General features: G+C 46.5%; 6 protein-coding genes across 6 annotated transcripts; 4 read left to right on the forward strand and 2 right to left on the reverse strand.

Moving 5' to 3' along the window:
- Positions 1–98: 98 nt before the first annotated feature.
- Positions 99–654, forward strand: TREMEDRAFT_59138 (uncharacterized protein; the record flags this gene model as incomplete). The annotated part of the gene is made up of 2 exons (XM_007001463.1): positions 99–398; positions 613–654. The coding sequence occupies 2 exons, from the start codon at positions 99–101 to the stop codon at positions 652–654; spliced, it is 342 nt and encodes a 113-aa protein (XP_007001525.1).
- A 597-nt stretch (positions 655–1,251) lies between these two features.
- Positions 1,252–2,892, forward strand: TREMEDRAFT_59139 (uncharacterized protein; the record flags this gene model as incomplete). The annotated part of the gene is made up of 4 exons (XM_007001464.1): positions 1,252–2,226; positions 2,407–2,542; positions 2,614–2,764; positions 2,820–2,892. The coding sequence occupies 4 exons, from the start codon at positions 1,252–1,254 to the stop codon at positions 2,890–2,892; spliced, it is 1,335 nt and encodes a 444-aa protein (XP_007001526.1).
- Positions 2,893–4,143: 1,251 nt separating this feature from the next.
- On the forward strand, positions 4,144–8,738 carry TREMEDRAFT_59140 (uncharacterized protein; the record flags this gene model as incomplete). Its single annotated transcript, XM_007001465.1, has 8 exons — positions 4,144–4,155; positions 4,250–5,439; positions 5,485–6,058; positions 6,100–6,525; positions 6,571–7,021; positions 7,067–7,179; positions 7,231–8,322; positions 8,559–8,738. The coding sequence occupies 8 exons, from the start codon at positions 4,144–4,146 to the stop codon at positions 8,736–8,738; spliced, it is 4,038 nt and encodes a 1,345-aa protein (XP_007001527.1).
- A 555-nt stretch (positions 8,739–9,293) lies between these two features.
- Positions 9,294–11,276, reverse strand: TREMEDRAFT_24802 (uncharacterized protein; the record flags this gene model as incomplete). Its single annotated transcript, XM_007000485.1, has 9 exons — positions 9,294–9,326; positions 9,410–9,692; positions 9,812–10,086; positions 10,247–10,494; positions 10,574–10,616; positions 10,666–10,723; positions 10,767–10,853; positions 10,940–11,040; positions 11,157–11,276. The coding sequence occupies 9 exons, from the start codon at positions 11,274–11,276 to the stop codon at positions 9,294–9,296; spliced, it is 1,248 nt and encodes a 415-aa protein (XP_007000547.1).
- Positions 11,277–11,425: 149 nt separating this feature from the next.
- Positions 11,426–13,628, reverse strand: TREMEDRAFT_70877 (uncharacterized protein; the record flags this gene model as incomplete). Its single annotated transcript, XM_007001999.1, has 7 exons — positions 11,426–11,807; positions 11,856–12,232; positions 12,274–12,366; positions 12,412–12,635; positions 12,678–13,198; positions 13,247–13,471; positions 13,522–13,628. 7 exons carry the CDS (start codon positions 13,626–13,628, stop codon positions 11,426–11,428), a joined length of 1,929 nt encoding a protein of 642 aa, XP_007002061.1.
- A 373-nt stretch (positions 13,629–14,001) lies between these two features.
- On the forward strand, positions 14,002–24,111 carry TREMEDRAFT_42131 (uncharacterized protein; the record flags this gene model as incomplete). Its single annotated transcript, XM_007000934.1, has 12 exons — positions 14,002–14,233; positions 14,374–14,643; positions 14,689–14,882; positions 14,926–15,852; positions 15,901–17,991; positions 18,035–20,955; positions 21,000–21,567; positions 21,617–21,710; positions 21,783–23,347; positions 23,394–23,833; positions 23,876–24,001; positions 24,066–24,111. The coding sequence occupies 11 exons, from the start codon at positions 14,002–14,004 to the stop codon at positions 23,919–23,921; spliced, it is 9,348 nt and encodes a 3,115-aa protein (XP_007000996.1). The 3' UTR covers positions 23,922–24,001; positions 24,066–24,111.
- Positions 24,112–24,452: the final 341 nt, after the last annotated feature.

Below are 24,452 nucleotides of genomic sequence, written 5' to 3' on the forward strand. Positions count from 1 at the left end.
CTCCTCCAATCCCAAATAATCAACAACAACAACAACAATCATCATACGTCGTACCTCCCATAACCAACGTTTCCCCTCCTATCCCCTCGACACAACCGATGGTATCGGCAGAAGAACGTCGTTGGCGTTGGCATAACCGTTGGCATCGTAATGAAACCACCAATGGTATCACCCAGACTGATCAGGCATCAAAGACGAACCAAATGGGTCAAGAAACGAAAAAGGATAAAGGGGAAACATGGGAAGAATTAGATAAACTCAAAGGGTCTTTTATGGCTTTATGGGAAGAACGTAGGAAAGCCGCTTCAGAAGCTCAGAATCAAGCGAATGAACGTGCTAGAGAATTCGCTAGAGAGAAGATGGATAGTTTAAGTGCTACTCTTGAGATGTTGAGGCAGGTCAGTGTTTTTCTTTCCACCTGAATTTGACTCATTTCTTAACGTCCTCCCCTCCGTATCACCCTTCATCAACTCTTTTTGATCTTGTTCTAAGCGACAATATCCTTTTTCGACATTTCGTTGAATTATGTTGATGCCGTGACTGTGACTTGCTGCTTCGTGTTCGCTCTGGTAGTGTGGATCTTATTGTATAAGGCCCATGACTGACGTACAGAGGTTGGAGAAAGAAGATGAAGAGAAAAGGAGGGTAGTCTGAATGAACTCTCCCCACTCATCCTCCATTCCACAATATATAAATAATTATATCTCTTCTAATCTGAGGTGGGAGTTCGTGTCAAAGTGAGAAAGATGAACAGATGCATGATGTACAATCAGGAACCCGAATCCGAACCCGAACCCGCATCCGTATCCGAGTCCGACGGCGACTTATGCGGGGTCGGCAATCATCAAGCTATTGCAATCTCCCCCCCTCTAACACTATTCCCCCTGTCCAGCATCAATTCGTATTTATTGGACGTGTCAAATTTCACAATGCGTAAACCCAATATTGTAGTGTTACTTTCACCTCGTACAAGAACACATGGTCCATGGTGGAACAAACGACGCAAACTGATGCATGATTCTCAAAGGATGAAATTCACGAAAGAGGACCTGACCGGTCATTTTACCATCCACCCCACCACTCATTCCTATGATCATCTTCAACTCACTAGTACTTATACCTAGCACCTAACCCCTAACTCTTTCTTTCTCATCTTATAGCTGGTTTATACATCCCCCACAGATCACCATCAACCATATTTACAGTATTCATCGGACACACTCAAGTATCATCTATCGCCACGAAAACATCATGCCTGAAATCAAACCTTTCGTCGCTTCTTCCCCAATTACCACTCCTCCTCATGGTCATTTCATTTCTCCTCAATCGATAAGCCCACTTTCCAGTCAATCCAACAAATTCGATACACACTCTCAAACCTCTATCCCAGACATGAAATACTCCCAAGATAACCTGATCACACATCGTATCCCGACATATTCCCATAACAACCCCTCTTTACCTCATTCTCATACCGACGCATGTCTACCCTTGACAACATGTCTTGATCGTCTTCCTTCTTTATCCATCTCTTCTCTCCCTTCTCCTCCCACTCCGAAAGATTTGGATAATTTGGATATACCATTCTATGACAAATATCAACCTCCTTTTTGTTCCGCCTTGGGATTAGGAGTTAATCCCTCTCATGAAAATGTCAGTCCTTCTTGGTCTACTGGTTTTTCCTCAGAATGGGATAAAGATGATTTGAAAGTCAATTCTATCGGACCTCCTGTTGATATTTGGGCAGTAGGAAGGGAAGTATGGAAGAAGATTGAACGTAAACCATTTGAACAAAATCCCAATGTTCAGAAGAGTATAACGGATAAATCAGATTGGTCATATCATAAATACACCAGTTCGAGAAACCATACAGATCAAGGGAAAGGACAAGAAGGACGAAGAATGAAGAACGGAGAGGGAAGAGGTAAAAATGAAGAAAGTCGGAGACAGTATGAAGTGGGACAAGGTGTAGAATTGGATCAAATACTCTTACGTTCTTTCGCCGAATCTTCAGACCCAACTTCTTACCTTCTCTCCAGAATCGCTACAGCTAAAGATCTTCGTGATGGTAAAATGTCTCCTCCTCAAATGGGAGGATTCTTCCCTCGTCCGGATCCCAACGCAGAACCAGGGAATACTACTGTTTTTCTAGGGAATGTTTCTTCAACAAAAGTGAGGGAAGAACATATTTGGCCGGTATTCTCGGTATTTGGAGAGATAGAATATGTGAGTCTAAGTTTTTTTTCTTTTCATTTCGTATAATAATCCCTGGGTATCAACTGTTTTCGACTTATGTTGGTCCTCGTTGTTTACCGAATTGAAGACTGAAACGAGGTATGTTGAAGCTCGGTTTTTGTATTTGAATAGGGTTGCTGTGAAGATGGTGGAGGTAGATACTTATCTTAGGTCAAAATACCCCCGAGGATAGGTGTCGCATTTGTCAAATACCGTCATAGGAACAGTGCCGTCCTGGCCGTGGAAAAAATGCAAGATTTCGAATTATTCGATTGTCATCTTCGTGTGGGATGGGGAAAGACGGATGGTGAGTAACTCGGTTGTTGATGAACACCTTTTCTGGCCAGAACGATGGAGATAGGACTGGCTGATGAATAGATAAACCGAGTGTTAGCAAACCTACAAAAGTCATGGATATCAAAAGAGGTATGGCGAATTTATTAGGGGTGAGCGATGTGAAAGCTGGTAGACTCATGTTGGCCATGACTGTTTTGTCTCGGTCGGAGTATGATGATATGTTGGATAGATTGTGAGTTGTTTATTCGCTGCTGGTGAGTGTAAGGAGAATGGGGCTGATGATGAAGAGTTGACGTGGGTTCTGGCAGTATGTTGAATGGTATAGAAGGGATGGAAATGGGTCGATGGATCGATGGGTGAAGTATTTATTCACGTTGATTGGTCGGTCCGCTATTCCAAGATCTAAGTACGTAGGCTATCGAGACTTGTTGTTTAGATGTAAGGGAGGACGATGGGCGAGATTGACAGTATTTCATAAAGAAGTCGAGTCTTTCAAAGTGTGCCGATGTATGCTTTTCTCTTCGCTGGATCCAGGGTAGTCGGAGGAATGTGGTAGAGTGACGTTGTACCTTGTATGTATATCCGTGAGGGGTAACTATCGGGGCCCCTCTCTCACTTTCGCCCCTTTCGCCGTCTCTCTCTCTCTCTCTCTCCCCTTGCATCTTTTTCCACCCATCAAACAAACACATCACTCCCTCTCACCAACATTTACTCTCTCACATGTCCACCATCTTTCATCTGTTAGCTCATGTGTGATAACATTAACATAAAATCCTCAAAGGCATCTTGATAGCCACCAAACCGACCGATATAAAAGTCGCGTCGGGATTATCTTGTTGCTTGTTGCAGTTTGTCAAACCGTGACGGCGTTACTCCATTACACTCCTTTCATCCTTTTTTTACACCCCCGCCCCTCTCTCTCTTTCCCTTGGGAAGAAAGCTCTATCTCATCATATCCTTCTCTTTCTACCTCTCAAATACACACGATTGTACTACCAAAAATGGTTGGATCTCATTTAGGTTGAGAAATCTGTCGTGTTGGAAAGTGAGTGTCTCACATCTCTCACTTGACAACATCATAAAGCGGAATACTGTAGACATTTTCAAACATCCTTTATCCAAGGGAAGAGGGGGGCTCATCTCATCTTTTTACAGCTTTTATTCTTCTTCTATCATACTACATCCATCCTCATCTACACACCATCCGACTGTCAACGTGATCGACTACGTTGGGATCACGAGCTATAGGGGGGTTTAGAATACAAACGTCAATCAAAACTTGCCTCGTGAGCCGATTCACATTTCCTATCTTTCTCCATTTCCTTAGTTACTTTCCTTGTAAAGATGAAACACTCTTCTTCTTAATCATCCATCCATCCATACGGTCACTCACCACAACTCTCATCGTCACTCTTCAACACGTACCTTCCTCTTGCACTCACGCTCAGTTGAGAAGATCGGACTCGGGAGTTGTGGATATCAGTTTGGAGACAACTCGCTGATATCGTGTCTCACAGTCGGGTACATACATCCTTTCATCCGCCACAGCTTCAACTCCCTCTTTCGCCACCTACTTCGAGTTTCTTGTTTCTCATCTTCACTCCTTCCAATATGAGCATGACTGTGAGTCATACACACGTTCCTAACTTCTCAATCCCTCCGTAAACCACGGAATAGAACCTATATAAGTCATATGACAGAGGCTGATATTCCAAAGCCACAGAATCATCCACCTCGTCCTCCCGTAGGCCTTCCACAGACTTTTAACGGCAACATGTCTATCGGTCATGATCAACAAGCCATGATGGAACAAATGGCACGGATCGCACAACAGACTCAACAACAACAACAAGGTCAATTTCCTCAAAACTATTTAGATCCAAATCATCCTCAATTCCAAGCTGTCCAACTCCGTCTACAACAGCAGCAACAACAGCAACATCAAATTCGTATACGTGAAGCTAAAGCTGCCGCTCAAAGAGGTTTAGGTGTCGCCGTTCAACAAACACCTATGTCGATGCAACCCATGTCAACGGTACAAGCTGTTCAATCGATACATCCTTCACCTCACATGCTCGCGACTGGTTCCCCAGCCATGAGACCGACCATGACTCCCAATGGTCATCCGCCTCCTTATGATCCTCAAGGACGTCCCGTACCGACCGGAGCATGGCAACAAGCTCCACCTCTGGTCAGAACCAATTCCGTCGGTCGTCCAATGCAAGCACAGTTTCAACCTCATCATCAACAAATGCTGCAACAACATGTCATGCAGCATTATCAGCAAATGGGTCAACCTACCATGATACAACAAGGCACTCCTCGACCGCCCAACTCTCAGCCTCAACAGCAACAGCAGCAGCAACAGGGTCAAATTAATCGTCAATCTCAACAAGGCAATCAGTCATCTGCCAATCACCTTCAAATCCCTCAGATGGCACGAGCAGCTTCTATTGGTCCCGGTCGGTCGACTTCTCCTTTGGCTCAAATCCCCGTCAACGCCGGAATGCAAGAAGCGCAAGGACCTACCTCGGTCCCTAACATGAATCACTCTCAACCGACGATGCCCGAGCGATCGGCGACCCTGCCCGTTCCGATAAAGCCAGTTCAGATCGGTCTCTCCACCTCGCAAAGAGCAGGAACAGTTTCTCCTAGCAAGATGAACCCGCCAAGTCCTTCACAAGCTCATCATCGAAGGTACTACAATGACAACAAGGTAGAGCTGCTGGAGAGTGCCGTTTCTCGTGTCAAACGACAATCGGACAAATCTAGCAGAATCAAGGCACAGATGCGTTTGTTACAGGCCAAGCTGCAGACCATCGAAGCTGGCGAAGGCGGAGATGAAGGGAAGGAAGATGAGGATGAATGTAAGGATGAGGCACTCTTCACAGAGCTTGTTCTGGAATAGTCAGTTTCAATCAGTAAAGTCTGAGCTTTTAGCTGATGTACCAGCCTATCCAAAGCGGGTTATTCACAAGTCGAAGAGAGCTTCAAAGCGGCTTTACAAGACAAATCTACGACCCATGATGGTTCACCGAAATCCACAACGACATCGGACAAGCAAGGCGAGGGGGAGAAAAGACGGAACAGCAATGCTTCCAGCGTAGACATGCTTGCTAGTCTATCTGGAAACACATCGCTCGAACTCCGAACTCCTGTCGACGGCTCACCGATCAAAATGTCTCTTCAGATGACTAAGACCGCTTCAAATGAAGATATTGTAATCCTTCACCCACTCGGTATTCCTTCCCCCGTCGTCAAGCGCTCTGAAGACACTCCTGTGGTTCCAAGCGTGGAAGGTAGTCCTAAGAAACCCCTGCTGGACACTGATGGATCTCCCCATCAGACTACCGAGAACCAAGTTCCGCGTCAGCAAGGTTCGCCCACCAAAGTGTCCCCATCCAAGGGAGACGACGAGATGGAAGTGGATGACTCTGTCGCTTTGGAGACGATGCAAGCACAGGACGTCAAAGGTACCCATGTGGTCAAGTCGAGGGCGGGGAAGGATTTAGGAAAGCTTTACTCTGTAAGTTGGCCAAGATGCCGTAGTGAGAAGCTGACAGTCAGTGGTGGACCGCTCATCAGACTTTTTCAAAGTTGATGAAGTCCGGATATACAGTTGAGGCTAATGAAACCACTCAGACAGGATCAGAGAGACGACGACCTACAGAGCCTACTACAAAAGCTCCCGACACTGCCGCTCACCCCCCCACCGCACCGACTACTGCAGCTTGCCCCGACTCTGCCATGGCGGCTCGCATAGCTGTCTCCTCCCCTGCTGCAGCCGTTCGCGCCTCTTCTGTCGACATGAAACCGAATACTTCGGGACCGACAGCGACGCCGCAGCAACAAGGGCAAGGACAACAACAACCTTCAGGCCCCGGACCAATCACCGCTACATTGCAGCAGGCTCAGAGCATGCAACAAGCTCAACAGGCTCAAATCGCCGCTCAGCAGAGAGAAGCTCAGATGCGGGCAGAGCAAATGGGCATGGTAAATCATTCATATTCCATTGTATGCGAGCTGATGCCTAAATAGCAACATCAAGCTCAGCAACAGCAGCAGCAGCAAGCAGCTCAAGGTTACACCTTTGTTTTACCTGACGGTCGACAAGCTTACTTCAACCCGGAAGAAGCGCGACAAATGCGAATGCAGCACGGTCAGCAAATGTGGCCCGGTCAACAAACGCCAATGGGTCAACAACATCCTGCGATGATGGGTCAGCCAGGTATGCAACAACAGCATTTCCACCCTTCCGATCCCAACATGCACGGGATGCAGAATCCTATGAACATGCCCAACGTCAACGGACCCCCTCGGAATGGCACACCTGGACATATGATACACCCCTCACCGCACATACAGATACCTGTCGGTTTAGATAGAGGTATTTCTCCTTCCAGCAGTAGCGCTAAATCAAAACGACCTGCAGGTAGTCCTCTGACTGGACCTGGAGCCAAGAGGAATCGTGAAGAGGGGAAAACACCGAGTGTGTCTTTCCTACCTTTTATATGGATCATGGCTGATCATTCAGCACCTGAGGAACATCAACGTAAAGCACTTGAAGTAGCTGCTAAAGCCACTGGGCAACCTCCTTGGATGATACAAGGAATGCCGGGACCTCCTTCAACACCTGGTGTTCCCCAGGTGGGTCCTAATAGCCTGGCTCAACGTGCACTTCTTTGGCTGACTGGACAGCCACAAGCTCAAAGAATGCTCAGTGACGCTCATCGGACTTACGCCATGGAAATCGCCGAAAAAACCAGAAAACAAGCTGCCACTTTAAGTGCTCAGCAGATGAACGGTAACGGACCACATGTCAATGTGAACGGGATGACTAGCGCTTCTCCCATTGAAAATTTCATGCTCGATTCGATAGATACCAACCTGGGTGGACATAACACACCTTCCATGCCTCCTCCCAGCGCCGGTGCTCAATCACAGTCTGGCGATGGTGATGTAGGTGGTCCAGGGGTTAAAGGTAAACCCAAAGCGAGAAGAGCTCCACCACTGAATCTCGATCGAGATACCGCTGTTGAACCTCCTGAAACTACCGCCACTTCAACCGCTTCAGGTAAACGAAAACCAAGTGCTAAGAAACCTCCCAAGAATATGACCGCGAAAGCGAAAGCCGCGCAGAATCAGAATCAGAATCAAAATATGAACCAGACACCTGGTCAGATGCAGAATCAGAATCAGATGAGTCAGAATCAAGGACAACATAAGGTCAGTCAAGATGCATATTGGAGAAGTATTGCTGAAGCTGTTCTTTATCAGGGTGGTAAACGTAATTCAATCGATTGGGATCATTCTACACCTCAAGCTATCCCTACTCCTAATCAACAACAAACCCCAGAAACTCCTAATCATTTCGGAATGGACTTTGATCCTCATAATCTATCAAGACAGGGTCAAGCACCCGGTTCCTCAAGATCACAACATTCTCAATTACCTATGGATCTTTTAGGTAGTGCAGGACCTTCACCACATCCTCAACATCTTCAACAACAACAACAGCAGCAGCAGCAACAACAACAAATGCATATTCAACATTCTGATTTCAACCAACATCAACAACAACAACAACAGGGACAACCGAATCTTCCTCAGATGCCAATGAATCAACAATCGCTTCAACAGCAACAGCAAATGGAGCAGAATGAGCAGAGAGGATTAGCGGATGATCTAAAGTTGTTCGGTGGGGATGATTTCGGGTTCAATTTTGGAATGTCGCCTCTGCCTGCGCAGAATCCAGGGCAGGAGAATGAAGAGACGTTTTTCGAGTTTGATGTGAGTGGAGAGCTTATTTGACCTTTTTCAATTTATATTTATATTGGTCCCGCTCCTCTTCCTCTCATCCTCTCTTCCTCTCAGTCTTCTATTGAGTTCGCTCTGCCCTCTCATCATCATCTCGAGCCTCTCAAATGTTGTTCTCCATCCCTATGTCTACTCGTTTGCCTCTTCCCACACGTCCAATTCCTTCCGGTTCTTCGGTCCATTTCCCGAAAGTCTTTTTGTCCATGAAGATGGTAACGGGTGCTACGCGTATCGGTGCAGAAGTCAACCAGAGAAAGGATGTGCATGGAATTAGCTGGCTATCATCAGGGGCGAGTGAAGTTAGTGCTAACGATCAGTGGGACCATGCTAATTTCGGAAACGACGATAACGAATTACATCTCGATGGAACGTTTCCTACTTTACCATGATGACTTGTCGTCCGGTTGTATGTTGTCGAAAATCCTTCGGTCATCTTGATCTTAACTTGTGGACGGGGCTCTCTTGAGATGTCGGTGTGAGGTGTTTTCGGGAGAAGAGACACTTGGAAATATTGATGTGATGGATCATACCGGGATCTGTGGTTTGAAGGAGGAGATTCCATTGGGAAGTACAGGTGCAGGGATAGTTGCAGTCAAATGGATGTATGAAGAATAAAAGAGGAAAAAACAAAGCAAAAGTTTGGAGAAATGAAGGTTGGAAATTGGATTGTCTGCTCTCTTTTGATATTTGAATTTGCCTTGCATTACCCCCCTCGTGTCTAGTATAAAATTTAGTTTTGCTCATTGTGACAATCGTTGTGTACAAGATGGGACGTTTTTGATTTGAAATGATTATCAAGGAGAAGATGCATGATGCATAGATTGGAAGACCTATCAAACACATTTTCTCATGATGACATCCATCGTGCAAGTTGAAACGAATCTGGTTGGAAGAAGAACAAGTCACAATCATGAGTTCATCACATACACTACATGTCATATCCATCACTGTTCATTGACGAAAACAGCCGCCATTCCCTATTCATCAGCACATTTTCCAATTTATTCTTTATGATACAAATCCCAAGTACAAGTTATAAGGGGAGCAAACTCGGACTCACCATCCCACTACCAATACACATGCTAGTGACGAAAACTTTCTTATTCTCCCTCTTCGCTTCAGCTAGAGCCGTTGCAATCTGCCTAGCACCCGTACATCCCAATGGATGACCAATGGCAATGGCACCTCCGACCGGGTTGACAATTTCAAAGGGGATATGAAGATGTTGAATGGACATGACTGCTTGAGAAGCGAAAGCTTCGTTGATTTCGAAAAAGTCTACGTCGTCTTTGGATATACCGGCTTTTTGTAAGACTTTGGGAATGGCGAATGCGGGGCCGATGCTTCATGTTCAGCAATCCATTCCTTCTTACATTTTCACTTATCTCGAGAGCCTTGCTAGGAGAAGACGATGAGTGAGAGATGAAGGATTGATTGGGAGATAAGAACATGAACAACTTACCCCATGAGCTTCGGCGGAACACCCACAACGGCAGAAGTGACAAATTTCCCCAAGATTGGAAGACCCAATTTCTGAGCTACGGATCGTCTAGCCAGCAATACAGCAGCTGCACCATCGGAAACTTGAGATGCGTTCCCAGCGTGAGTACTGCCATCGGCTGAAAAGGCAGGTTTGAGCTTTGCCAAAGATTCTTTGGTCACACCTGCTCGTATACCGTCGTCCGAATCGACGATAATCTCCTTTTCTTCTTCCGATTTGGGGTCGGTCCATTTCACCTGTGACGTCAGTATAACCCGCAAGTCTCAACATAGTCTTGAACCTTTCACTATGATTAAGGCGGCAATCACATACGCTGTCATAATACGATAAGACGGTTGTTGAGATGTTGAAGATGATGGAATATTCAGAAGGCGAGTCGCGAAACGTATCACTCACCTTGACAGGCACGATCTCACTCTTGAATTTACCCAACTTCTGCGCTTCGGCAGCCTTAGCAAATGAGTTCGCGGCAAAGGTATCTTGGGTATCTCGGGAAATCCCATACTGCTTGGCAACGTTCTCACTGGTGATACCCATTGGAACGAGACAATCCGCTGCTTCAGGGTTGGAAAGAACTTCATCCGACATCCTTTCAGGCAGTACTCCAGCGCCATAGTTGGCGGTCATATGTTCTACTCCAGCGCCTGTGAGTCAGCATCATAATCTCAACAAGATGACGTAGATTGTCTCTAGAATGGGTATTCTCAAGGTGAATAAACTTACCGATTCCAATGTCGATCTCACCAGATTTGATTTCATTAGCGATCTGACATATCAGTTTGTATCTTTCATCCGTACTGTATATGCTGACTCACCTGGGCGACAGCCGTCAAACCGGAGGAGCATTGTCGATTGACAGTATTGATGGGTGTACTAATCGTCGGTATCTGGTAACTCCTAGACAAAAATCACTCACGTATATGGGATCCCGGCGTAGAGCTGAGCCATACGAGCTACGTTTGCTCCTCCTCCAGGTGGAAGGACATTCCCAACGGCAATATCCCTGATGGTCAATTTCAGCTACCAGATATAACATCAGATGTCCGAGGGATCAATGAATAGGGTAGTAGTGACGAGAAAAATGCTTACTCAATCTTGGCAGGATCAATCTTACTTCTTTTCAAAGTCTCTTTCAACACGGCTGCGAGTAGGTCTTCAGGGAGACAATCTTTGAAACCTCCCTTCTTTGCCTGATAGTTAGATTGAAAGAATACTATATGATACTGTCATGAGACGAGTTGCGATGCGCCGGTGTCTGTGTTGTATGGTTAGGGGACGGTGATATTTGAAAGGAACCAATGCCCACCTTGGTGATTGCCGTCCTGACGGCTGAAACGATGACCACATCGTCTGCAGAATTGATAAGCAGCCTAGCTCTTCCCAAGGAAGGGATAGCGTTGGCAATGCTCTGTATGGTAGATGTCATGTTTGTGTATCAGGTTATGAGGGAGATGAGAAGAAGAAAGAAAGAAAGAAAGAAAGAGAGACGAGGTGGTTGCAGAGTTGAGATCTCTTTGCCGGCAAAGTGAGTAAGTTAACCGGAAACATGTTCGTCATTGACCACATTTGCATGTCTCATCCAACTGTCATGGCTATATTCCGTATCCAATCCATCAACCTCACATCTCGTTCCCCAGGGTAAACGGTGGAGATATCACTTCCTATAGGTCCACTCGCTTCCGCTTCCACAGCCTTGAAAGGGGGTGAGAAAGAGATTTGTATGTTCACTTCTGGTGGAATTACCAATAATCCTTCTAAAGAATCAAAGAACCCGCCCGGTGATCCGTCTTCTTGAGACCACTCCGCTAGAGAATCGCCAGCTATCAAAGGTAATTGATCTTGAAGATCTTCCGCTAGAATAGAAGCAAGATCTTCTAGGTTGGTAAGAGGAAAGGTGGCAGATGAAGTGGTGACCGTCACAATGGTAGGAGCCGTGATGTTTACCGAAATACCATGACTGACTGTCAGCACTTTCATCTGCTACGAAGTGCAATACACGACTCACCCTCCGTCCAAGTCCAGACTGTATACTGTCCCGACATCTTTAAGCTGCCCGCCATCTAGAAGTAATCTCTCAACTATCCCAGCTGAGGGATCACCAACCGCGTGTCGGGTGATGATGCCCGCAGTGAACCCCGCCTTGTTCAAGGGTGCAGCTAACATTTCAAGTGTTGACAAGACTGTCGTACAGGATTGTTGAAACGTGATCATGTCGATTAGAGGTTGTAAAATGGACGTAGGTCTGGGAGGAGGAATGGTGGGAGCGATAAGCTGGCGTTTGCGGTGTCGATAGAGTTGTAGCAGAGACAAACGAGCTCCGTGAAGCAATAAATCCGCTTGGGGTGATGTGACAGTCTTGGGTCGTGAATGCCGGGTATCGTACTGTCTCGTCAGACCACATCATATGAAACCATAAAACGAACCAGTTCAAAGATCAGTTCCGCATCTCCAGCTTTGACTTGTATTCCGTTCGATTCTACGGTGCACTGTGGATCTCTGAGAGCTTCCAAACGGATCTGCTGGATCAGCCTAGCCTTCGCATTTCCAAGAATAGAACTCACCTCATTGAAGACGTCCTCGTCGAACGCCTCCATCTGTACCTCGTCCATTACCCCATGAACATCCTCACTCGTGAATGTACCTGTAGAGGAAGACGCCTCTCCTAGAGTATCTCTAACAGTTGTCTTGAGTCGCATATTTTTTCTCGATCCAAAAGTTAACGCATCCTGCTTTTCAGGATCCAGATCAAAAGCGGCCAAGCACCGCGCCCGTTGTGCCAATGGAGCTATCCCATGAGCTCCGACCATACCATATTGAGCGAACCCACCTTCGTCAACAGCATATGGAATTACCACATCCCTCGCTGTCTCTCCTACAGCCATAGTCTTACCGAAGTCAGGTTTAGGAACAATAGCCCATCTTCCTCTCCCTTGCTTACCATCCCGCAACTGACGTATATCTCTCCAGAATCGATCACCAGCATCAGAGATACTTCTCATTTCTTCCACTACGGAATCAATCATGTTTGAACATTCTTCAACAGCTTTATGTCTCGCCAAGATTGCTTTTTCAAGTTCTGATACTGTCTTCCATTCCGGTGGTGAAACGGCGAGACCTGGGGTGGTCGTATATGTTCCTGGGGGTAATACAGGTGGTTCTCCCTGATTCATCGATACCGCCGTCGTCAGAGCATTGGAAACAGATGTGACGTCAGACTTCTTAGGTTGTTGTCGTGGATGACGATGGAAAGTCTCTCCAGCGAGGAGAGGAGGGTTGGAAGTGAATGATCCGGATTGACTAAGAGTTTTCGACAATTCTAGAAGAAACCATAATTCGTTTCTCGCATCACTGAAATGAGTTTAACGATCAACGAAGTGAAATTTGGAATTAACTCACTTGATTTGACTATACACATGAGTACGTAGATCTGACATTTCTTCATGGGTCATCATCCCCCCCTGACCTTTCTCCTCTATTTTCTCATCCACAAGCTCATCTTCCACGGCAGTTGCATCGGGTGATAGACCAGCATGATAAGTCTCGTCAATGTTGAGAAATCCAGAAGGATATTCGTTCCATATTCTCTCGATGTTCCTGCCTAGCTCGGAAGTAGGAACATGACTAGGTTGTCAGCTGCCATGGTTGGGCCAAGGACCCTGGGAGGAACCCACGCTGGCTCATATTCGATTGTTCCATCAGGGTGTATAGCTACCACTGGACGTTTACCTGCTATCAGATCGAGTGTCGCAGACTCTAGGGAGAGGTGTAGACCTTGCATTAGGTACTGTGAGGAAAGGGAAGGGTATGCAACTGGCAAGGTTATGCCAAACGATGTATGGGTATTCGTGCATTCTACACTGAACATATATGTAGTACGACAAAGGCTACTACACGTCCGAGTTAGTATAACGGCTCAGTATAACCGCCTCTCACGCGGTAGATCGGGGTTCGACCCCCCGACTCGGAACATACCTTTTGTTAGTGGCATCGTCGGTGTTGGTTGCACACGTTGCTTGTATCGTCCTGAGTTCAATATTGTGTCTGACGAACAACATGCTTAGGCCAGTGAACCATACCGACTTTCTATCTCCAACACTATCGGGCTAGCATTTCACAACGAGCAGCATGCTGTCTTGACAGACACAACCACCATGGCCGATCCAATCAACTGGCTCTTGTTGGTGTCACTCGTCGTTATCGTCATCGTCTCCGCTGCCTTCCTCTTCTACTGGAATCGTCTTCTTGGCTGGCTCGTCGCCTGGGCGGTCCGTCTCTTCACATGGCGCGTTTACCACGCTTACATCGTCATCGGAAGTCTGCAGGTCTCTCCGCTTGCCGGTAGAATAGCTTTCAGAGATGTCGAATATCATTCCAGCAATCTCAGTGTCCGAGCACTTCACGGTCATATCACCTGGCGGTATTGGCTTTTGCGTGTTAGACAGAGTAACGATGCGAAGAGTGATCATCCCAAGCGCGGTCAGTCCTCTTACTACCCTTCTTTTATCCTCAGCTGACAGTATAAGCCAAATTACCTTGTAGAATCGCTATCACAGCTGAAGGCTTGGAAGCGTTCGTCTTCAACCGTACTCCCGCTTATGACGCCATTGTGGAACGTATGAAGAAACACGAGAGGGAGAGTAAAGAATTTAGTGGTGTCTCCGAAGAGACTTTAAGGACGAACACTCAGGAAAATGAACGTTCTCGTTCGCGACTTCGAAAAGTTGCAAAAACCACTTCTCACACTAGCTCTTTCCCTTCTTCCAATAACCTCCACAAGACTGGTAGTGTCCCTGGTGATAGGAATGTCAACAATCCCACAGATGATCATCGACCATTAGGTGCCGCACATGATCTTCCTTACACCATAAAACCGATGAACAAACCAACGAAGGATGGAGTAGACTGGTTCTGCGAAGCTTTACCAATGGATATACGTATCAGTACAGGATCTCTCGTATTGGGTTCTGATGCTACACCCATGGTACTCATCGCGGACTTCAAAAAGGCTCAAGGTACTCTGAACGTTACAGAAGTGAGTCAAGATATTTAAATAATGAAATAATGTTGATGATAAGTCTCGATCCATTTGCGATTTGTACAAATTGGAAATGGATATGAGTTTTGAAAAACCTCATGTACTCATGAGAACCAATGTCGATTACTCTGGACCTCTTTTAGCTCATGGTCGAAAAGCCTACGACGAATTATTAAAACAAGATCGAGATATAGCAAAACAACCTCCTTCCTCCATTTCCACTTTCCCAGGTTTTCACACCCTCGCTAAGAAATTTTCATTCTTATACAATCCTAAATTTTCAACACCCCCTGTTCTTGGTTTACCACAAGATCGAATATGGAGAGGTTTAGCTAGATATCGAGAACCAGACATGACAACTCCCAAAACTCCCAAAAGAGAAGATCGAGAATATGCGAAGAAAACCACTCTACTCGTTTCTGATAGAGTGGACGTATTGTATTATTCGGACGCTCCTGGTCCCGTTCCTAGACCCGAGGAGATTATTGAACCTGATAAACACGATGAATTAGGTAATGTCGATTTACCTCCAGAATATGGGATTGATATAACTATTTATGGAGGAGATGTGACTTATGGTCCTTGGGCAGATAGACAGAGAGATGCTTTACAAAAAGCTTTCGCTCCATCTATCTTCTTCGATTCGGAACCTAAACCTCGATTGAAATTTGGAGAAACTCGAATACATTCAGCACTGGTACTCAATATATTCTTGGAGAGGGATACAAAGCTCATACTTCCTACCAGAGAACCTTCCAAAGATTGGCAATTTGATGGACTTGGAAAAGTGGAAAGAAAATATGGATGGTTGGAAATCACTGCTGGGGCAAACTCTTCCATCATATACACTCAATCACAATTCGCCACCACTCATGGATACGATGCCATGTTAGTTCTCAATCTCGATTCTCTAGATATCTCTTCTAGTGTAGCATATCAAAGTTTCATCAACGCCAAATCATGCCGAGTCAGTTTTTCTCTCCTTTATGTCACAGAGTGATGATTGACTTGACAGTTATCAATGACAATGCCCACTCCTCTTCGCTGGGACGCTCAACGTGATTGGGGTCTTGATGTCGCAGTCGAGTCACCCACCATAACCCTTCTTCGTGATCATACCACTTTAATCTCGGATCTCGCACGCGATTGGAGTTCTGGAGCTACAGGTGACTTCCATCATTTCGTACCCAATCACTACAACTTCCGTGTCATTCTCCTCGACTACTGTTTTCATTTATTCGTAAATGATTTCAATATAGTAGACGATCCTAAATCTCGAGATGGTAACGCTTTCATGGATGTTTATGGACCTCGACTCGAATCCTACATCGCTGTTGCGGCCACACAATATCGACCAGAATTCTCGACTGTGCCTTTCACCGTCGACTTATCCGATGCCAGAGTGGAACTGGGATTACCGACTTGGGACACTCATCGTTCTTTCGATTCTCCGGATCCTATAGAGATTGGCAAAATTGGTCATTTAAAGGCATCTGGTTCTTATCGTTACTATTCGGTACCTAGTCCGGAACATCAAGAAACTATGACTCTCCATCTTGAAGGTAGTCAAGTGATCTTCAAATCTATGGGATGGGTCTTGCGTAGACTGTTCTGTATCAAAGATAATTATTTTGGAGGGTTCACTCAATATTCAAACCTCAACGAATTCCTCGAACGCTTCGATCATGATCCCAATTCCGTCGGCGATCCAGTGGAGGAGAAATATCGTCCTGGTAGATCCGACCCGTATGCCGTATTCGTGACTATGAACATTGAGGATTCACTCATCCTTCTCCCGGACGAGATCTATGGCTGTACCAGGGGCTTAGCGATGCCTGTACCGCAACTGCAAATGAATCTCAAGTCCATCGAACATTTCATGGAGTTATCATTGGACGCCCTCCCGACGTATATCGTCCCTCTAGACGACTTCACACCCGCTTACTCATATGGCAAGGTCTCGATAGTCAATTCGAAGGAAGTGATTTTCATCGAGGGCATCACGCTCAAAGCGACTCGTTTGTTCGGACCTCAACCAAGGGCGACCACGTATCTATGTCTATGGGAGGCGGTCTTACCTCGAATATCTGCATTCGTTTCGCCAGAGATGGCCAAAACAATTGGAATCGCTGTTCAAGCTCTCCTCTACAACTTTGAGGACGTGGACAACGCCCCTACCGAAGTCTACATCCAGAAGAGCGCACCCGATGTGACTTTCTTCAAACTTTCAATCGATCAAACCAACATGGCTCTATTCGTCAATAATGCCATCGCGACCGTCGAACTTCCTGCCGGTGTCAATCTCGACACGAGTACTTGGGCGACCAGGACTTGTAAATCTACACTCGGATTAGTCCTTCCAGAGGTCGAAGTCAGCCTGCTCACTCGACAACCCACAGCACAAAAATGGCTCCCTGTTGCTCAAGCAAGCACAGCGTTGACATTGGATCTATATCGAGCTCCTGATGGATGGCAAGAAGCAGCGCAGAAACAACAAGCATTCATCAGAGAACAGGACGCTTTGACAAAACGTATTTGCTATTTGTACAGTGACGAAGTGATCAAGACCACCGGACATCACGTCCATGGGGTTTACCTACCCGTTCCTAATTACTTTGATGATGAAGACGACGAGACTGAAATCGATGATCTGTCCACACTTCCATCCCTACAAATATCTCAGGACGAACGGGCATCATCACCGGAGGATTCAGATGCGGATGATCCGTCATACAACGCCCCTCAACACCTCCGACGGAGATCAAGATCGATTGCAACGATGCAAGAGAAGGAGGTGATCTCCGCAAGCGAAGAATCGGACACCTCGTTGGAATCAAGTGCTGATGCCTCCGCTTCGGAAGGACAGAACAATATGTATGACATGGCTTCAGCTCTGGCAGGCAGTATCAGACTATTCAAGAGTCTACGATCCCTGCGTCCTAGTGCGTTTAAGCTACCGTCAGAGTCAACAACTCCTCTACCTCAACAACCCGCTGATTTGGTTCATGGAGTCGTTATGGTCATCAAATTGCCGATTGTCACTGTGGATCTGCAACCTGGAGTTTTTGCAGCCTTATCTGCGGTCGCGGCTGATATGAACAGAGAAGTGAGTCCGCACTTTAGCTTGATTCTTTGATTGACGATGATAGATACCTCGACCCGAGTTGCTACTTGACTATCTGCTCAGAGAACATGCAGAGTCCATCGAGAAGACAGGACGTATTCCCGAACCTAAATTGTTTGACCTTCAGATCAACTCGGCTCGTATACAAGCTTCAGCGGAAGGTAAAAATGTCGCGATTGCCGATCTCAGCTTTGATGGCTTCACTGCTAGAATTCGGAATGAACCAACTGTGGAAAGTGACAAGTCAGTCATATCTGTTTCAACTTCTGTTAGACGCGCCGAGGTACTCGTCACGACCTTTGAACAACCCAAGATCTCTCTTCGAGATGCACCAAAGCCTCTCATTCTTCCACAAGGAGGTTGGCCGCTTTTACGATTACTATGCAAAAATACTCGGTTCAGGACGCAACAAAAAGACAAGCATGTCGAAGCGGACGTCTCAATCGACACCGCCGATATTCAAACTGTCACTCCTGTCGTCGGAGTTGTGACTAGGGCTATACACCATTGGGAAGAGGCACTAAACGATTGTCCTCGGGCAACTTGCTCGTCGAGCATTCCGAAACTACTGTACGACATCGTGGTCTCGGCGATGCAGCAAAGCGACGAAGCGTCTATTCCGGACTTTATGACAGAGGGTACCTACGGTCTGCACACCAACGATCAACGTAACATTCGTCGAGACCTTGGATGGAACATGCTTGCCCGTCTTCGACACTGGTTGAAAACCTGCCCTATGGTCATGTCTTCCACCGATCTCACCTCGGACCAAATGGCGAGTTTTGTGTCGCAGGAACTTGCCACGCTGGATTACGACACTGGTGGCGTTGCTCGAGTTGTCCGTCAATTAGACTTTATGAAGAAGGCATTTGGTGACGACGGTGACAATGAAGACCAGAATAATGAAATTCATCCCTCTTTCGCCATATTTCTGTATCTCAACTCCGTCGTCGTACAACATCATGGACGGTTACTCGAGTCGCCTCGCATCGTTACCAGCTCTATTGTCGTTGGGACCACGTCGCTCGGATGGGCGAAGAGCATGGTGTTCAGGAATGAACGACGGGTGAAACATCTTCGCATGCTTTGCGCTATAAAAGACTTAGATGTACGGGCTTACAACAGTCTCCTTTTTGCACTCCATCGGATCGTGTCGTCGACCATCAAGCCTGTAACCACCCCCGACGACCAACGTCAGGATGAGTCGCAGTCCGCCACTACGTCTGACTCCAACGACCCATTGGCCTTCGCTATCAATTTGGACCTGGGTAATGCCACTCTCAACATCGTAGGAGGTGGTGTTCGTCTGCGTACGGTGTTTTCCAACGTTCAGTCGAGAATGACAGGCAGCAAGAACGTCGCGATTGATCAAGGTAATCCGGTTAAATCCGCACAAAAGACCATCCATCTTCTTCTAGGCGTTATTGATGCGGCTTTGCTTCAACCCACTCGAGGACATGAGCTAGAATTATCGCCCCAAGATCGATTGGCGATCTTGGTTCATGCCGATGACTTGTCCTATGTGACGGATCAACATTACGCCCCGGGTAGGGCAACGCAGCGATGCATTCTCGGAGCCAAGCATCTTGACATACAGTCACGCCCTTTACCCATGAACTTTATTGATTTCGCCACGAATTGGAAAGAAGAACATTACCCACATTTCCAACCAGCTATCGAAGACTTGATATCGCTATTTCGGTCACGTAGCACTAGGATATCACCACCGTCTAGTGAAAGACCGCTGACCGTGATTGACCTTTCACTCGGCTCGGCGCATATACAAATCAGGGCGGCACAGAAATTGTATCTCAGATGGGAAATTGGTAAACTATACGTCAATGAGGAGAATGTGGAAGGTCGACATCGTTTTGGCATCAAGCTGGAACCTCAAATTGTCGGGGCGTACTTAGAAGAAAATCTCACGAAGGCTACCACAGGAAAGAAGACGAAATCGAAGAAGCAAGACTCGTCCGCTCTTCGTTTACCTGCGCTCAACATGACAGGGGAGTACAGAACTGGCACCGAGCCAACACTTACCACAATCATCAATGTTGGGTTTTTCACGGGTATACTCAAGCCTGCTATTCTCGATCGTCTACTTTCCCTCCACCATCGTCTTGCGGAAGAGATGGTGAAAGTTGTACAGCAATACCAGGAGACGATACAAAAGATGTTCCCTAGTCCTCCATCACCAGATCAGCTAACGAATGCCGATGCTCAACCTTATAGGCTGCGTTTAGATCTACGAATCGCTGTCTCTGGGATCCGCTTTGGATTACGAGCTGATGACGTAACAACTACTCTTCTCTTTGAAGCGCTCAATCTCGAGGGTACCGCGTCGAACGTTACTGGAGCAGATATCGATCTCCGTTGGGGAGCTAAAATCAAGCATCTTGGGTTATCCCTGGGTCATTTGGGTCATGAAGCATTGTCCGAATCCGAACAACCAATGCGCAAATATCGCTCAGCGTATTTGGTCTGCGACATGGATGTCGAGGAGCATCCAGATGGTTCCGTCCGAGCTTCCCGTCTTACTGTCAACCTTCGACAAATTCACACGGTCATGCACGTCGCGGCGCTTAGTGAGATGGCAGATCTTATTCAAAGTTGGTCGTCCGACATTCATGTGTTATACGATCACAGGGGCGAACAAGTACAAGAGGTCAAGAAGCAAACCACTCAAATCTTGAAGAAGTTTGAATCACCCGAGAAAGAGACTAAAACTGTCGCAAGTTGGTTCTCCACGAGATGGTTACGAGTCCGAGTGAAAGGTTTCGGCATTGCAGTACCACTGGTGGACGAAACGACTATCGATCTGCAAACCATCAGAGGTACATCCGTCCCCGCCCTACTTTTCTCCGTCGGGTCTGTCGAATTCAGTAACAAGCGTAATGAGACAGCCCGTTTTCAAATGCAGGATATGGCTTTACAGTTTGTGGACAGGTATGTCTTTTTGGTAGGAGAAATAATCTCGGCTGATATGGCAGGTTCGATCAAAGTAAGACAGAACATTTCGAACAGGGTACAGGAACGGGAGACAACCATATGACCTTACCTTCCATCATCAGTGAAGCACAAATGTCCACTTCAGCTGATCAATGGACCGTCTTCGCTCATTCCACTGCAACTAACTTCAAACTCTCCCTAGCGCCAACTGTTGCCGATGGAGTTTTTAAGCTCATCGATCTGTACGAACAAGGCAAGCATCGCATTGCTGAGATTGAAAAGCAATACCGTTCTGAGCTTGTCCGGAATAATGCTTTGGAATCAGTGGTCAACAAGTATGAAGACCAAAGATCCCCAACTACCAGCCGACAACAACGAGTGGTTATTCGGTTGTCTTTCGTGTTTAACTCCGGGGTGGTGATCTTCAAACGATTGCCCTCTAGAAGGTCGACACATGATGTGTTGGACGATTTCCGGGGTAGACGGACGGAGAGTCGGGATACATTTACATTGCCCAGTGTCTCTGCATGGGTTGATTATGCCGGAGCAGATGATCACTCGCAAGGTAGTGAACACGAGGAGGATGCCGGTGTTCTCGTCTTCAACATGGTGAGTCAATCATCCCAATCTAATACAAGGAGACAACTGATGACTTAAGGCTGTGCATGAGAGTGAAAATACTCTACGTCCATCCATTTTACCATTCTTTATCGATCTACAAGAACGTATCGAACGTCGGCCTAAGGCTTCTCGTCGACGGGTACGACAAGAAACAAGTCGACCTGAGATGCCGACCACATCAATTAGTCAAACAGCAGTCGTAGCTCAGTCCGAACCGAATCGACCTGAAATGCCCGCTTCCAGAAGTACGCCAATACTCCAAACAAGACCGGCAACGCCGGCACAACGTGTTCCTCACGCAACTCCAGGTTCACTGACCATTTTATCATCTAGATCTGGCTCGGAAAGGATCCGAGTTAGCGTGACATTGCGTATCGACAAGTCGACCCTTCGATTTTCATGTGAGCCCGATTCTGATGCCTTTTTGGCGGTTCGATGGGATTCTGGAGGGTTCATGGCCAGTACCACGTTGGGTGGTTCAGAAATCATGACAGTGGCTGGTTCCGTATCTGGAGTGACCTCGGAACTCAGTCATATCTATGCGGCTCCTGGTCGGAGCTGTATGGTCGCCAGTGCGAAGGACATGGCCTTTTCCCTCTCATATACCCGTTCAACATCTCTACACCCACCAGGACTATCTATTGTATTCGATACAGAAGTCTCATCCCAATTCCGTCTAGACGCATACAGCGTGTTCCTCATTTTCACAGCAGTCTGGATCGACAACATACCTGGACTCAAGAAGCTCGGACAAGCACCCGTGGAACCTGTCGCTCCTATTAATTTCATGCCAACTCCACCCAAACTACCCATCGCCGCGTTGTTCAGATTCAGAAGTGTCACATTCGACGCAGATATCGTTGTATCTCGTGCCAAGCTGCAAATGACACCCATTGTTATACGCTCCTTGTCCAACGGAGAACAACTAGAACTCGATATACACGTGGGTGTGACGGAAATCATTGCCACTGGGGATATCTCGGGTGATGTGCGGAGTGAACGTTTATCCTTCAACACAGTCCGAAGATCATCAAGAGCAAGTGATTACTCTAAGGCTACCGTTCTGGCAATGAGTATTGAGGGAGGCGATTTGTCCGCGAATATGTCTCTGGATAAGAAGAATATTGTGAGATTGCATTTGGCACCTTCCACTGTCACTCTTTCGGATGATTGGAAAGCTTTCATGACGGATCATCAAGCTCAAGTCGATCTAGCATTTGTTGTTGCGGCTGGTCAATTACAAGGTGTCTTACGTCTCCTCGAACTGCCTCGATTGTTAGGATTATTTTACCGTATTTTCGATACTGTCGAGCGACAAAACAACATCGCTATTCAACGTTCGGCAGAATTTAAATCTCGAGAGCAACGAAAGAATACTGAACCAGCTCCTGTGACCGCTGCCATTGCCCAAACTGCCCGTCGCGCGGGACTCAGCTCAAATACGACTACACATATAAAAACATCCCAAACGATGCGTTTTGATCTGAAAGGAATTGACATTGGAGTCTTCAACGAAGATCTGGATGATGGACATGTTGCAGACTTTTATCGTTTCCTCGTTGGACAAGTACAAGCCGATCTCAAAAGAGAGTGGACAAAGGAGCATTTCCCAGAACGAAAACTCAGTTTACTGGTCACATATGTCAGATGGGATACGAGTGATGGTCAACGAGCTGCGAAGTTTGAGAAACCGGATATGACGGCGAAACAACTTATCGACCGAGCTATGAGACAAGGTAGACGTGAAGTTGCATCTCTTCCACTTATGGTGAGTCCCATTTTTCCTTTTTTGTTTGACAGACCCTTATGATCAGACTCTGACCATGACTTCCGTTGAACTCCCCTCACCACCGACTTTGGAATTTGACTTTGACTTGACATGGGGAGATACGGATGGTGATTTCGCCATATTACCCAACTTTCTCGAATCCGCATATCAAGGATTCAAGAAGCTCGATACGGATCTTCGAACTCAAAAACAGTCGAGGGAATTCGGTTCCAAAGGTCCTGGTAGATCCTTATCACTTCCCATGCCTGATAAGCATGCTCCTCTGGTGGAACCTGTACCTGAGTTGGTGTACCGTCGACGTGGTGGAGATCAAGCGAATAAAATTCCCATTCCAAGGTTCAAGTTGTTAGGAGAGGCAACGACGGAAGCGGCGAGATTGGTACCGAGATTAAAAGCCATGTCGGCGGAATTACCGTCGTTAAGTCATCGTATCGTCACGTTACAATTAGAGGAGGGTATGGATCTGTGAGTTGTTCGTCATGTGTTATGGCGTTTACTGATATATAGATTGTTGAAGCTGTATGAGAAACAATTGCCGGATGGACCGGACTAGATCACATGTGGGAGTCATGGACAATCGAAACGAGTATAGCATTTTGAGTGGCATCAAGGCAGGAAGTGTTGTTGTACTTCGTAAGTCGCTTTGTGATATGAGTTGACAATGCGGACTTCTGACTGTTGACACACTGATCAACAGCCTGACATACGACTTGTAACTCGAGAGATGACACTTCTCTCATTGGCCAAAGGAGAGCCCCCTTACTTACGCGTTCATATATACTCATCCTTTCTTGACAATGATATGAAGCCTTCCTCGTTTGAGAGCAGATGGTTAATGATGATGTCAACTCTCACATCCTTTACGTTGTCTGACTTTTGCGACTAACGATCCTTTCTTCCTGAATGGGGATGACTACGAAAGTCTCAGGCTGACTCTCCGTATATAACTCGTGATTCACCTGTGATCATTTCATCATATCGATTTCTTTGCAATACCTTTCTAAACAGCTTTGAACACAACTAGTCTTCGGACGGTGACATTTCAAGACACGACTTTGACAATTACTTTTCGACCAAGATAGTA

Source organism: Tremella mesenterica (assembly GCF_000271645.1).
Source record: "Tremella mesenterica DSM 1558 unplaced genomic scaffold TREMEscaffold_1, whole genome shotgun sequence".
Lineage (NCBI taxonomy): Eukaryota > Fungi > Basidiomycota > Tremellomycetes > Tremellales > Tremellaceae > Tremella > Tremella mesenterica.